At 42.2% G+C, this 15926-nt stretch overlaps 1 protein-coding gene and 4 non-coding genes across 5 annotated transcripts; 1 reads left to right on the top strand and 4 right to left on the bottom strand.

The window, feature by feature from the left end:
* Positions 1 to 862: 862 nt before the first annotated feature.
* OPN1SW (opsin 1, short wave sensitive) lies at positions 863 to 11858 on the bottom strand. Its single transcript, XM_073650762.1, has 5 exons — positions 11488 to 11858; positions 9561 to 9729; positions 5595 to 5760; positions 1470 to 1709; positions 863 to 1200 (listed from the first exon to the last, which is right to left on the bottom strand). Exons 1-5 carry the CDS (start codon positions 11831 to 11833, stop codon positions 1072 to 1074), a joined length of 1050 nt encoding a protein of 349 aa, XP_073506863.1. The 5' UTR covers positions 11834 to 11858; the 3' UTR covers positions 863 to 1071.
* On the bottom strand, positions 3136 to 3207 carry TRNAP-AGG (transfer RNA proline (anticodon AGG)). Its single transcript has one exon. It is a non-coding gene; the product is annotated as a tRNA-Pro (tRNA).
* On the bottom strand, positions 9338 to 9411 carry TRNAT-AGU (transfer RNA threonine (anticodon AGU)). The gene has a single exon. It is a non-coding gene; the product is annotated as a tRNA-Thr (tRNA).
* Positions 11859 to 13163: 1305 nt separating the features above from the next.
* TRNAP-UGG (transfer RNA proline (anticodon UGG)) lies at positions 13164 to 13235 on the top strand. Its single transcript has one exon. It is a non-coding gene; the product is annotated as a tRNA-Pro (tRNA).
* Positions 13236 to 13389: 154 nt separating this feature from the next.
* Positions 13390 to 13461, bottom strand: TRNAP-UGG (transfer RNA proline (anticodon UGG)). The gene has a single exon. It is a non-coding gene; the product is annotated as a tRNA-Pro (tRNA).
* Positions 13462 to 15926: the final 2465 nt, after the last annotated feature.

The following is a 15926-nucleotide window of genomic DNA, read 5'->3' as shown; positions in this document are numbered from 1 at the left end:
CATCAATATATGTATTCTGTGATTTTCATTACCCATTACACTGTTCATGTGTCTTTTTTTAAAACTGATGGTCTTCAAAAAGCATAAAAACTCCAGTACATATTCATTTTTGATCCAAGTCACAGATCAAACTCAAATGAGTCTACATGCCTGTAAAAAATTGTCTTGCTAGTAATCTAGTTGCCTGCTCTTTCTGTCTGTTTTTCACTGATTGCTAGGAGAAGCTTGAGAAGACGCCATCAATTTCTTTTGCATGTGAGAAGAACAGATGGTAAAAACTTTCATGTATGAGAAACGAAAGGAAGTCTATTTATACGGACTAGCACTTAGGCCTCATACAAAGTTGCTCCACTGTTCAAAAACCACACCATGCTCCACAACATCACATGCACAATTATGCTCACTGTAGTATGTAATGTATATTATGTGCTCAAACATTGCTGACCTGGTCTCAGCATAAAATGGATTTGGTTGATATCGGCATTCAACAGCTCTCCTGTTACATTATCACTCATTGGTTCCTCGTGTAATAGGTGATGGAGTTGGGTGAAAAGTAACCATAATTTAACACAGGGTAGAGTTGTAGGATGTGTTCTTACATTTGAGAGCTGTGATATGTGCTGCCAAACATGGGTTTGTTCATCACTTGAATGTGGTCGTACCACAGGTCACAGCAATGTGGGGCAGGGAGTGCAGCAGTGAGATTCCATAAGTTGAACCCCCAATAATTGAAGTGGTAGCATATCCTAGCAGTATGCCTTCACTTTGAAAGATGTGAATAACTTTTTTTTTTACCTATCACTTGTATAAACAATGTGATTATAACAGAACAATTTAATATGTTATTATAGACCACACGGTTTTCTTTTTTTATTCATGTGCTATTCCAGAATATGAATATTGGTGCACTAATAATGCCCAGCGCGGTAGAACATTGGGCAATGTGAAGAGAAAATGCTTGGAAAAGCAAAAAAAAAAAAATTTCAACTGCAGCTCCACTTGAAGCTTCATCAGTTTGGGATGGGTGTGGACACATCCCTCAGTTTGTGCATTTCTAGCATATTCTGGATGTTAACTTCCCGATGGGCTGACTTGGCTCTGAGACACTGTAGATACCTCGGTTTTTTGACTGGAACTGGAAACTGAAGAATCATCAGTCATAGGTCTCCCGCATACTGTCTCCATGATGCATCCCCGAAACTGAAAGAATAAGACATTTTTTTGAGATTCGTATATATGCCATTAATCTACAAGAATAAAGCTGTGCTGTCATTCCCATTCAAGCAGATTTAATTAATATTTATAATCTGGTGAAGCTTTCTATTAATCTCTCTGAGACTATTGTAGTAGCTGCTGTGCCAGATAAAAAGTTACTGTCCTCCTTGTCAAGGCCACACTTGCCAGACTATTGGCTGGTATGGTATATTTTGCGCTTAGATACAGTTGTATTGGCCAATCATACCCATTACCTGTTTGTTCATGAATGAATATATGATGGGGTTGTAGACACAAGCACTCTTGGAGAAAAAAGCTGGGATGGTTACAAAACGCAGGTCAAGCCCATGGTTTCGGTTAGTCACCATATACATGGCCATAGCCGCGTAAGGAACATAACACAGACAGAAGGATCCGATCATAACGATCACCATACGAGACACCTCTCTTTCAGCCTTCTGGGTGGTTGCAGATTCCTGCTGTTGTGCCGCAACCTAGAAGGAAAAAAAAACAACAAAAACATTGTAAAAGCAAATAAGAGCCTACAGAAAGAGGATAGAACTAAACAGAAGGGCATACATTAATAAATATCATAAGAAACCTACATCAGTGGCCATCTGGGACAAAGTTTACTGGAAACCTGGCTCGCAAATTGAGGAATAGACAACATTTAGAGAAAACCAGTTGATATTTAAAGAGGGCTTGTCACCAGGTCAAAAGTAGCCAGTTTTTGTTCTTACTATATTTCGGCTGCCCCTCAAAGTGTACCATTTTGTTGTGGGTTTATTTTGTTTTGTTTTTTTTTTTTTTTTTAAATCCACTATACTGTTCAAAAGATATGGCCTTTTTTATTTAGTAAATATTTTTATGCTCTTTACAAGGGGGTGTGGCTCAGAGGGTAATAATGCAGAGCAACCTAAAAACATGTCCCCCAGAGAATCTTGTGAGCATTGCCCTCTTGTAAAGACCATAAAAATGATCACAGAATAAAAAGGCTCATAACCGGATCACTAATTGAAAAAAAAAAAAAAACAACTATTTGTGAGCAACGGGAATAAATTAAGAGAAAAAACTGGCAGCTTTTCATCCGGTGATAGATCCTCCTCCAGAAAGCCTTACTTAAAGGAAATCTATCAGCAGGTTTTACTATGTAATCTGAGAGCAGCGTGATGTAGGGGCAGAGACCCTGATTCCAGGGATGTATAACTTTCTGGACTTTTGGTGTAGTTTGGATAGAATCCTTGTTTTCTCTATTATAGAAGTAGCACTGATAAAAATTGCTGAGCGCTGATTGGCAGCTTCCTGAGTACACTGAATTGTCAGCAAGCTGCCAATCAGTGGTGAGGGCGGGGTTACACCTTAGACCGACTGGCCTGCACATGAGACCTAGTCCTCTAGTGATAATCTCCTGCTGATAAAACACTGATTGTATTGAAAGTACAGTACACAGCCTAATAAATAACACCTCTCTGAAATCTGGGCCACAGCCCCTACATTATGCAGCACTCAGATTTGATAGCAAACATCTGCTGACTGTTCCTGGAGAGTGAAGTGTTGTGTTACATGCAGGCTGTAGCCAATGAGTGGCCACGCGTCAGCTGCAGCCATTGCTATTTCGTCAGAGCGGATGTCTGTCCTGATAGAATATTGATAAGCTGCAGCCAAACACTGGCTGTTTTTTATGTTAATGGAGGTCTCAAATCGATTAACCAGGGGTTGCCAAGTAGTGCATAACCATTTTAATGTTGAAATGGATCCAGCATTTGTCCATTTGAACTATGGTATACATAGTGTGAAGTGTGACTTAAGTAAGTAGATGAAAGATAACAGCTTTAGCAAAAGTTGTCCACTATCATGTCAAAATACATAATAAACCAATGCAATATTTCTTGTGTACAAAAACAGTGTCCAACAAAAATTGGGCTCGTCCGGGATTTGAACCCGGGACCTCTCGCACCCTAAGCGAGAATCATACCCCTAGACCAACGAGCCTTATATTTGGGTATGTGGAATATTCCTCAGGTTGAAACATCTGGCCGCCACATCAACACTTCACAATCCAAATTTTTTTTTCCCCCTCGAAGACAAGCTTATACTTTATACACAATCAGACACAGCCTCTTCCACCCAGTGCAGAATGTAACTATACAGTCTAGCATAGATATCATAACTAGTGTGGTTAAATAAAGCTAAAATAACTTTTTGTTTTCACTGCTCTTAACTTTTTTTTTTTAAAGCATCGACTAGAGATGAATGCATCGATTCACTGGACTCTGGTCCAGCATCCATGTCAGTTGTACCTGGCGGCTAGACGGGAGGTCCGCAAACCTCTTACCTTCTGGCGAATCTGGATGGTAAGGGCTGGCGATGTTACGTCACACAGATGCAGTCGCACAAGCCCTGGCTAATCAATTTATTTATTTGGACAATAACCTATGTGCATTTGTAAAATCACATTTTTATTGATCAATGCATTTAAAGTCAAAATTGGACAACTTTACAAACTGTTAATTAAAAAGACAAAGGCCCCAATTCATCAAGACTGGCATTTTGTAAAAAAGTACTCTGGAGTAGGATGAGACAAATTCACGGAGAGACATACACCATTTTAATGAAGGTGGCGCATCTTTCAGTTACTGAGTGCGCCACCGCAAGAAATATACTGAAGTACATTTCTATTTCATTCATAATTTACGCCACTCTTGTACATTTTATGCATGATGCATTCATCATTCACATTTATCCTAGCTAAGCTCAGCCCACTTTTCAGAAAGTTGGCAAGATAGCCAGAACTGGAATAAAACAAGTGGCACAATTTTTGCTCAACTACGACTTGCACAAAAATGTTACACTTTTTCACACAGTGTAATGATAAAATTCTGTTTGATGAATCAGGGACAGAGCCCCGTCATCAAAGCTGGTGTGAACAACGCTTGATGAGGGGACGTGTTGGAGCCGGATGCCTTTAATGAATCTGGCGTATCTGACAAGTGAAAAGGGCATCACCACAAATCTTACTCCAGTCAAGGACTGGATTAAGATTTCTGGCATAAGGAATGTCACAATTTATCATGAATTAGACAAGCTGTGGCCTCACGCCTCCATCCCACCCCAGGTCCACACATTTTGGTGGAGCTGGGCTAAACTGGTGTGAAAACGCCAAAAGTCACAAGATTTTTGAGCAGCCTCCAGTTACGCAAAAAATTTGCTACTTATCAAAGTGTTTTATGTCAGAATTCTGGAGAAAACACTTTGATGAATCAGGGCAAAAGTGTCTACATCTCTTACGACGGCCTTCATCTCTCTGTGAACCTGTGTTTAAACCAGTTTAAGGCTGCGTGCCCACGATGCGTTTTTCAAGCATTTTTGCTACGGAATTTCTGCTGCGGAAACGCTTGAAAAACGCTTGGTAATATGTGCCCCATGGTCCCCAATGACAATCCGCATGTTATGTGCCCAAGCTGCGGAATTTTCGGCAGCGGATTTTCTGTGCGGAAAAATCCGCTGTATGTCCATTATTTGTGCGTTTACGCATGCGGAATTGCCTACTCAATGCATTAGAAAAACGCATGGCAATTCTGCATGTCAAAAACGCGCCAAAAACACGTGTTAAATTCCGCACGCATTTTTTCTGGCAAGGAAATGCAGAAATGAAGCGGAAATTTTCCGCTTCATTTCTGCATCGTGGGCACATAGCCGGAATCATGGCTGCCAAAGCAACAAGTTCTGAGTAACCCCTTGTTGTATTTACACCATTCAGCTGACCTGTACATGTTCCTACCCAAACATCACAAACCCCTAAAAACTTCCAGTCCCCACATAAGCCTGTCTAGTGAATATAATGGCTCGTTCAGATGAGTGTACTATACGGACATGTGCTGTCCACGTAAAAACAGCACACTGACCAATGTAATTCAATAGTACTGTTCAGATGAAAGTTTTTTTCACATTCACTGAGTTTCAGTGTGAAAAATATCACAGCGTAAACTATTCTCTTCCATAATTCAGATGAGACTCGTCCATTCAATTAAGGGAGAACAAAAGAATTGGATTCCATATGGATTGTCCGCATTACATCTGATTTTTATGGACACATTGCCACTATTAACATAGGAAACTATGTGATCTTGTATATTTTAAACTGTTGTATAAACACAGATGCCAGATGGATGAAAACACGGACCCAAGGATGGAATATAGATGAAGTTTTCTGCATGAAATTGGTCAATTTTTCATAGGTTCACCTGAACCAGGCCTTAGTACAGTTACTTTTGTGTTTTTCTTATCACAAGGCCAAAACACCAGGCTTGCAGATTAGTGACCCTCTGAAACAGTGACACAATACATCTGCAATATAGTTCCATGAGTAATAAACTTACCGCTCGCAGTGCTCCCAGTAGCCGAGCATATGAGAGGCAGATAATGGTCAGGGGAATAACAAAACAGAAGATGAATATAAACCATGTGTAATATTCACTGCGATATTTAGTGCCAACTGTGTACCAGTCTGGACCACATGAACACTGTAAACCCTCAGGCATATACCTGGGTGAGAAAGAGAAGCAAAATAAACAATTATAAATGACATGATTTCAATAAAAAAAAATAGAGAAGAAAAATAGATAACAAGTAAATAATTGCAAAAATAGCCACTAAGGTTTTGAAAAAAATTTGCAGAACACTTTAGCTACAGAGTATACCCATTACTGGAAATAAACAGTTTACATACAGATACAATCCACATAAAAAGTAGATGGTACTTTAACAGCTGCAGGTATCTGACCCATCTCCATCCCATCAGACCAATACCAAACTTAATTGATGTAAGTAAATGGCCAATTGATCTAATTTAAATCTGTGTCATCGGCCAGAAGCCTGATTAGATTTGTGTAAAAAATGTGTCTGCCAAACCCAATGACTGTAGTGTATAATGCTGGCCATACTCATTTGTGGCCGCTGGATGAACGATGCTTTGGCTGATCGTTCGGTCAACAGTGATCTCAGCCGAATCTCCCATCGATGAGCGCTGCTGTGTTCTCTATGAGAAAGCTGCTAACTGATGCATCGGCCGTCAGCTTATCTTAGGGAGAACAATGCGATCAGCAGTCCAATATCGGGCATGCGCAATTCTCTCTCAACCATCAGATGGATGGCACCCCCATACACATTAGACCATTTTCCGAACCCATTGACACCAGCGGGTTCAGCCGACATCTGTCTAATGCCTATAGGGGCCTTAAATATCTGAAAAATATTATTTTGTAGTGATGATGAATAAAGCGAGACAAGATGGCTGACATCTCTGGTAGCACTTATTTCTTGAGGGAAGACGTAGTTTGCCCTGAAGTCTGTCAATCTGCCCATATTAGATTGTTGGAGAAAAATCTAAAAATGTTTCTTAGGCCAAGACCCCACTATCAGTATTTGGTCAGTATTCGGTCAGTATTTTTTCTCAGCAGCGGGAGCCAAAACCAAGAGTGGGTGATAAATGCAGAATTGGTCACTTGTTTCTATTATACCTTTTCTCTGATTGTTCCTCACCTGGTTTTGGCTCCCACTCCTGAGAAAAAATACTGACCGAATACTGAGAGTGGGGCCGTGGCCCTAGAGGCGCAGCTTCAGTCACCACTCAGTACACAGTGAGTGGCGGCTGTAACCACGCCTGCGGCACTGACTGCCAGCCGACTCATCAGTGCATCAGTGCTCTCGACCCCATCCCATCCCACCTCCTCCCCAACCTCACCCCCACACTCATCCCATCCCTAACCCATCTCTTCAACCTATCACTATCTTCTGGTACTTTCCCCGCTGCCTTCAAACATGCCACAATCACGCCCATCCTCAAAAAGCCATCCCTCGACCCAACCGCCTTGACCAGCTATTGCCCCATATCGCTGCTCCCATTTGCCTCAAAATCCTTGAGCAACACGTTCACGCTGAACTTTCCTCCCACTTTTCATCTGACTCTCTCTTCGACAACCGACAATCCGGCTTCCACCCCCACCATTCCACCGAAACTGCTCTTACCAAAATCACCAATGACTTACAGCCAAAGCTAACAGACAATTCTCTGTACTCCTTCTTCTTGACCTGTCCTCTGCTTTCGATACAGTTGACCACTGCCTCCTACTTCAGATCCTCTCTTCCTTTGGCGTCAAAGACCTTGCCCTATCTTGGATCTCTTCATTCCTTTCTAACCGCACATTTAGCGGCTCCCACTCCCACACTACCTCCTCACCCCGCCCCCTCTCTGTTGGAGTCCCTGAAGGCTCTGTCCTAGGACCCCTACTCTTCTCAATCTATACTCTTGGCCTGGGACAGCTCATAAAATCTCATGGCTTCCAGTACCATCTGTACGCTGATGACACCCAGATCTACCTCTCTGGCCCAGATGTCACCTCTCTGCTGTCCAGAATCCCAGCATGTCTAGCAGCCATATCCTCCTTCTTCTCCTCCCGCTACCTCAAGCTCCATGTGGACAAAACTGAACTCATTATCTTTTCCCCATCTCGCATATCTTTCCCACCTGATCTTTCTATCATAATAAATTACATCACTCTTTCCGCTGTACCGACAATCCGCTGCCTCGGAGTAACCCTTGACTCTGCCCTGTCCTTCAAACCCCACATCCAAGCTCTCGCCACCTCCTGTCACCTCCAGCTCAAAAATATTTCCAGAATCGGTCCTTTCCCCAACCCTCAATCTACTAAACTGCTTGTGCATGCCCTCATCATCTCCCGCCTCGACTACTGCAACATTCTCCTCTGAGGCCTACCTGCTAACACTCTCGCACCCCTCCAGTCTATCCTCAACTCTGCTGCATGCCTTGTTCATCTCTCGCCTCGCTACTCCTCTGCTACCCCCCTTTGCAAATCACTTCACTGGCTCCCAATTGTCCAGCGCATCCAGTTCAAACTACTAACACTGACCTACAAAGCCGTCCATAACCTCCCTCCTCCGTACATCTCTGAACTAATCTCCTGATATATTCCCTCACGTTACCTCTGTCCTCCCAAGACCTCCTTATCTCCTCCACACTTATTCGTTCCTCACGCAATCGCCTCCAAGATTTCTCCTGAATATCCCCCGTCCTATGGAATTCTGTGCTTCAACACGTCCGATTATCCGTCACACTTGGATCCTTCAGACGGATCCTGAAAACCCATCTCTTCAAACAAGCTTACAGTCCGCCATGACCTTGCTGGCTGCCATCTCAGCAACACCGGAGCTACTGCAACCCCCCCAACCTACTTTCTCCTCCCCCATTCCTGTAGAATGTAAGGCCGCAAGGGCAGAGTCCTCTTCCCTCCATACCGTTCTATCATTGTCAGTTTGTTTACTGTAAGTGATATCTGTATTTGGTATGTAACTCCTTATGTACAGCGCCATAGAATCAATGCTGCTATATAAATTAATAATAATAATAATAATAATAATAATAGTCAGTGTCGGGGATGTGGTTACAGCTGTCACTCACGTAGTACTGAGCGGTGACTGAAGCTGCGCCGGCCACATCTCTAAGGCTGAAAGCCCGAGGCTGCCGCGAGGAATAAAGTACATTTCCTTCCGGCAGCAGGGCTCTCAGTGTAGCGGCCGCACGGCTTCTGAGCACTAGTAACCTGCAGAGTAACAATATATCTGCAGGTTAATAGCATTTTTTGTAATGACAGGTTCTCTTTAAATTAAAAACGCGAAAACCACCCAAAAACTAGACACACAAAAAAAGATGCATAGGCAACAATGAATCGAGGCCCTAAGGACATTTTTGATTTTGCTCAAAATTCATTGTGCCGTTTTGGAGAAATTGACGCAAAAAAAAAGTCAACGAATACGACGAGACAAAAAAAGAAAAGTGACTTGAATAAAACATAAATGATAAATAAATTTGGGTCATCAGGGCAAATCGCTAGAAAGTAGAAAGCGAGTCCGATTTCAGCTATGAAATCTGCTGGAACAAAAAAGAATACAACTCAGAGTGAGAGCAGTCTGTATAACTTCTTCCTTCTCCCTGTAGCAGAAAACATTCATGATTGGTCAATCTGAGCAGTTCATTAAGTCCTTTTTCACTAAAACCACTTTGATAGCTTATTTGTATAAAAAAGCAAAGCATAAAAAAAGACTTAGGCACTGCTGAGATTCGAACTCAGGATCTCCTGTTTACTAGACAGGCGCTTTAACCAACTAAGCCACAGCGCCGCACGGTCTCAGCCCTGTCCTCCTCTGTACTAGACACACAGGCAGAGCAGCCGTCATAGCCCAGCTGCTGTGTGCCGGGGGCTCCTACAGTCACCTCGCCTTTCTACAGTCACCTGCCGTCACTAGTAAGCACCGCAGTAACCGCTTACCTGCTCCAACCAAAGAATGGGGGTACAGACACCCCGAAACCAATGAGCCAGGTGACCAGGACCACCGCCAGCGCGTGTTTGGAGCTGAAGCAGAAGTTGCCCATGGGTTTGCAGATAACAAAGTATCTTTCGAAGGCCAGAAACGCCAGGGACCAGCCGGTGACCAGACCTGAGGAGACGAGCAGTGAGATACAAGCGCTTCACCGTCACACAGCACCGGCGCTGCATGCGCTCCCGGGCGGAAACATTACGGAGCTCTTTTGCTCTGTGAAAAGCATTTATTTTAGTTATTACCCGAATTTATAGAGAGAAAATGAGGGAAAACAGAACCCAAAGTAAACTCAGATGTGGTGCGATTCCAGTAAATCACCTTTTCTATAGGCAATGATTCATACAAGCCAGTCCTTTCTAATCACGGGAAAACCGCAGCACACACGCGCCTGATGGTGTGAGCGCGTCTTATGCGGCTTTGTGGGGTGAGGGCGCGAAATCACTTCAGTTATTGCTACAAAACCACTTGAAGGACTTTCCTCATCATTTCAGTGTCCACTTTGCTCTATGTGTTTAGGTATTTTTTTCCTCTTCAGGCTTTACAGGAAAGGCCTGGTGGAAATATAAGAAGTTCATGGCCATTCTGAGGTGGATTCCTTTTGGAATCTGCTTCAAAATTGTCACATCAAGTCAAAAAGGCTGTAAAAAGAGCGCTTCAGGGGGAAAAAAAAGTTGAAAAAAAACCTCATTTTAATTGCTTTAAGGCTATGTGCACACGGTGTCGTTTTCATGTAGATTCTTTCCGGAAACCGTTGGAAAACACTCCTAAAAAGCGCCCTGTAAAATGATCATAATACACAGCAATGTCTCAGCGATATTGCTGTGCACATGTTCCCTCACGTGTTTTCGGAAACCCTGAAGATGTTAGAAGTCACCTTCATTCTTCATGCTCAGGCCCATGCTCTATACTTGAAAGAGGAGAGTAAAAGACACTGAAGGCAGAGTCGCCGCAGGAGCGAAAACTCAGAGGTTGTGCCATAGTCTAAGAGACGCCTTGTGCACATAACCTACAACCTCTTGAAAAAGCACTCCTCAAAAACTCCTCGAAAAAGGAGCTTTTCCTGAAGGGCTTTCTGCTTGTAAAACTCATCATTTTGGAATGCCTGAAAAAAGCTCTGTGTGAACATGTACCATAGAGTACATGTTCACACTACGTGTTTTTTTTTACGGCGTGTTTGGTGTGAGTCCGCTCCTAAAAATGCCAGAAAAAGCGCTCACAAAATACTGGAAAGAATCTGTCTATTCACTGATATGTAAAAGACTTGTTCATATGTTCAGGCGTTTGACTGTCTTTTTGCTTCCAAGTGTTTTCGTCTAAAAAAAAAGACACCCGAAAAACGCTAACGAAAAAGCTTCAGGAGAATAAATTCCAAGCAAATGCCAGAGACGAGAAGCAATTTCTAAAGCGTCTTCCACTTGAAAAGTGGACATTTTTGACCAGTGTGAACATAGCCTTAGGTTTCTAGTTGTGGTTAATGGTGCCTGATATACAGATACTCTGGGGGTTTTGAGTTGGTTTTCAGGTGTAGGAGGAGCTGGTGTTGGTTGGGTGATGCCTGAAGAGGATTGTGTAGGCCTCTACCATGTCTTTCCGGTGGCTCGTAAAGCTCTGGTGGGTTCTGGTGCTCTAGGATATGTGGTTGTACACAATTCTGATACAATGAGACTTTTGATGTGATTGTTGGTAATGGTAAATCACATATCTCTCCTCGATCACTAGCTGCGCTGACCTTGTTTGGTACCAATAAACCCACCTTCCATGACCACCCATGACCTACATCTGCTCTCTGCAACTTTTAACAATACAGGTGAAAGAAACGGAAACAAATTGTAAAAACTGTGTCTTGGTCTACTGAAGCCTAATACATGGCCTTACCTGAGAGAGTGCCAACGAACCCCTCAATAGAACAGACAATCTTGCCGAAGACGAAATACCCTTGGCAGCTGGAAACAAACACAGTAAAAATAGAGAAGATACAGATGAGGAGCCCGGCCACCGAGATGTTCACTAGGATGTAGTTGAGTGGCTGCCGCAGTTTCTTGTATTTTACGGTTACCACCAATACAACAGAGTTTAAAGGTGTGCCAATGATGAACACCACCCCCATAAAAATGGCCTGTAGGTTAAATGCCCATTTTGGCGCAATATGATATTGAGGGCCATCCCAGGGACTAATATCAGATATATTCTTAAAGAGGTAGAATTCGTCGTCCCCCAACATCCCACCCTTTCTGTGTTTTCACGATTCTCCTGAAGTTGAACTTTTGCACTGTTTTATAGGCAATATTCTCCGTCCAATCCTTTTAACTACTCATGGGATCAGCCAATAATCCTGCTCACCCTGAAGGATTTATGGATGTTGTGTTCTTAGCGAGATGTAGAAGTACAAATAATGCCTGTCGGGGAACAGATTAGGATTGGAGCCAATAATGGAAGAAGAATTTACCAGCCATGTCTACTCCAATCTTTGGAATACAAATTAGGAACTGCACTTTTATAGGAACCGTTTGATATGCAATCAGACATATTTATGCTTGTTACATCAATGGTTAACTTAATATTTTAACCCCTCCATGACCAAGCCAATAATTTGGTGGTGTTTTTTTTTCAAACTTCTGATTTTTATTTCACAGTGTAAACATCTCATGATTTTGGGGGGTTGTATGGAAGAGGATCTTGGCAGTACACTGTCATGCATGCACTTTAACATACTCTTTATACTGCATAGAAAATTCTGAGTGATGTATACTGCAACACACACAAAGCAGGATGATTAACCACTCATAATGGTCAAGGTCAGGTGAAAGCTCGTTTTAAAGGGGTTGTCCAGGCTTGGGGTACAAGTCTGCCGTCACTCTATGTGACTTGTGAATCCTCACAGTGTGCACTGACATGATTCTCCAGTGCTGGTGCCAGGAGCAGCGAGTGCGTGACCGCAAGTATATGATTTGCATACATGCGTTCACATGCCGACTAGATGTTCGTGACCTCCCTCAATACAAGTGAATTGAGTGAAGCTGAACACGTCTAGTTGGAATGTGGCCGAAAGTATGCAAATCGCATAGTTGCAGTCACGTGACTGCCTTCTCACAGCACCGGAGAATCGTGAAAGCACGCACTGAGCACAGTAAGGATTAACAACTCTGCAGTCACATAAACTGACTGCAGATGAGCCCCAATCCTGGACAGCCCCTTTAACTTCCTACTAACAACAGTAGGGGGCATTTAGTAATGTACCATTGCCTGATTTCAATTGCATTTAAAATAATTCTATACTTTTTATGCGTCATATAATGGGAGCTACAACTGTCACCAATACACAGTAGGTTCCATGTATGTATTAGTATTGGGTGTACAATTATTTCTTTAATGTAAATAATGTAAATATATTTCTTCAATGTGGTGTTTTGTGGATCCTGTTCTAGTGCACTTTGCAATAGTATCTTTGAGATCTGACAGCTACACAATTCATTGACATTGTAAGAAGGGACGCTCTCTGGAGCACGGCTGACACTATAGAAACACCAGGATCACCTTATGCTTGTGTGAGAGGCTCGTTGGTCTAGGGGTATGATTCTCGCTTTGGGTGCGAGAGGTCCCGGGTTCAAATCCCGGACGAGCCCTATTTTGTTATGGAGTGAAAATATATGACGTGTGTATATATAGTGTGTTGGACTAATCCTTTATTGCGTTTAGGAAATTGATGAGCAAACTTTACATAATTTCTGGAGATATAAAAACAAATAATAATATTTAATAAATCGCAAAATAAAAGAAGGGCTCGTCCGGGATTTGAACCCGGGACCTCTCGCACCCAAAGCGAGAATCATACCCCTAGACCAACGAGCCAGCTTCTTTAGCTGAGTAGTGTACTAGCTGACATTGGTAGGTGTTACAGAGTTGTAGTTCTATGCATATGATCTATAGAGTAGGTTGTACTGATTTATGCTGGGCAGTGATCATTTCATGTTTATCACACCCACTGCAGAGATCTGACTAATGCAAACACCTCCCACATAACACAAAGCTGCAGTCATCCAGTACTTGTCATGTCACTGCTGTTCATAGGACTAATGGATAAGATTGCAAACAAGGGATTCATGTCCTGCAACAGAAAATAATTGTACTCAAGCAATAAACACAAGTACAAAAGGATTTTTTTCCCCAAACGCTTCATTATATAGAATACATAATACATTATAATGTAGACATACAATGAAAAAAAAATCACAGAAAAAAAGGTGCAGTGCATATAATATTGTGTCTTGGTGCTGGTAAATACAGCAGCCTTTTGTCTGATTTTTTTAAATTTTAAGTCCTTTTCAGTAAGTTGCTTCAAATTCCTCAAATACTGTGAAAATTTGCAATTTCTTTACACGGCGCAAAAATTTATTTTGCAACCTTTGACATTTTCTCACCAGCTTCGCCAAAATGGGAGGAGCTTTGGACGGACTGGGGTGGGACGCGTTGTGGCAATGCCCGCTCATCTAATTCATGGTAAGGTCTTAATGAATCCTGCGCTTCTGATTCCACCACGCCCTCTCATCAAAACTGCCATAAACAATACCGTATTGATGAATCGGGGCCTTTGTCTTGTGGTATTCATTAACGTTTTTGTACCAAATTTTTCAAAATGACGCACACAGTCATAAATTTGGCGCAAAATCCAAAAATGAATGTTTGTGCCCCTTATCCCCTTCGCAACCCTGGGATTTTCCGTTTTTGCATTTTCGTTTTTTGCTCCCCTATTTCCCAGAGTCATAGCGTTTTTATTTTTTGGTCAATATGGCCATGTGAGGGCTTATTTTTTGCGGGACAAGTTGTACTTTTCAACGCCATTACTGGTTTTACCATATCGCATACGGGAAAATGGGAAAAAAATTCCAAGTGCGGTGAAATTGCAAAAAAAGTGCAATACCACAGATGTTTTTTTTGTTTTTTTTACCACGTTCACTGAATGCTAAAACTGACCTTCCATTTTGATTCTCCAGGTCATTACGAGTTCGTAGATACCAAACAAGTATAGGTTCTTTTTTATTTAAGTGGTGAAAAAAAATTCCAAAGTTTGGTAAAAAAAAAAAAAAAACGCCATTTTCCAAGACCTGTAGCGTCTCCATTTTTCTGGATCTGGGGCTGGATGAGGGCTTAATTTTTGCGCACTGAGCTGAAGTTTTTATCGATACCATTTTGGGGTAGATCCGAAGTTTTGATCACCCGTTATTGCATTTTATTGTCAAACCAAAAAACATAATTCTGGCGTTTAGAATTTTTTTCTCGTTACGCCGTTTACTGATCGGATTAATTCTTTTTTTATATTGATAGATCGGGCGATTCTGAACGTAGCGATGCCAAATATGTGTATGTGAGGTTTTTTTATTATTATTTTATTTTGAATGGGGCGAAAGGGGGGTGATTTAAACTTTTATATTTTTTTAATTTTTTTAATATTTTAAAAAGTTTTTTTTTTCACTTTTTGCTTGCTTCTATTGTCTCCATAGGAGACTAGAAGCAGCACTTGTCTGATCGCCTCTGCTACATACAGGTGATCAGCAGATCACCTGTATGTAGAAGAAATGGTCCTGCGCTATGAGCACCGACAACTAGGTGGCACTCATAGCGACCAGCTCATGACAACCACTGGAGTCTGCCGCAGACCCAGGGCTGTCATGCCCACCCATCAGTGACCAACGATCACGTGACGGGGTCATCGATGGGCAGGGTAAGTGACGCGCTTCCGGTGCGGCGCTGTTAAATGCCGCTGTCAGAGATTGACAGCGGCATTTAACATGTTAACAGCCGCGAGTGGATCGCGATTCCACCGGCGGCTGTTGCGGGCACATGTCAGCTGTAATAATCAGTGCAGGCTCAGCACCGGAGCCCTCACTGAACCGGGGGATTGCAGCCTGTGCATACTAATACGGCACAGGCTGTAAAGGGGTTATTGTCTCCAATTTTTAGGACTTTGTTAGGGTTAAAAGTTGCAAATTGTTTAAAAAGTCGCAAAGTGCCAAAAATGAAAACTCCTCAAGATACCTTACTCCAGGCAGGGACAGGAGTGGGATGCACCCGGAAAAAAATGCGTCGTTTTATAAAAGTTGCGTTTCATGAACCTTTCTAAAACATTTGGATAAGCAAAATTGTCAAGGAAAATTGAAAAAAACTAAGAAAAGCAACTTATAGGACCTAATGTTTTGCGCCTTTGCATCTTTACATTTGCGTCTTTTTTAAGTAAATTTTATATATGTTCATCTTGCTTTTTCTAGTTTGCCACTGTGGGCATGATTTAGGGTTTCCAGATGTTCTCGCCTGACTGA

This window comes from Phyllobates terribilis, unplaced genomic scaffold (genome assembly GCF_046119375.1).
Source record: "Phyllobates terribilis strain yellow unplaced genomic scaffold, ASM4611937v1 Scaffold_11__3_contigs__length_659146591, whole genome shotgun sequence".
In the NCBI taxonomy this organism is placed as follows: domain Eukaryota; kingdom Metazoa; phylum Chordata; class Amphibia; order Anura; family Dendrobatidae; genus Phyllobates; species Phyllobates terribilis.
The sequence above is the reverse complement of the archived record's forward strand: the minus strand, read 5'-3'. Positions and strand labels throughout refer to the sequence as shown.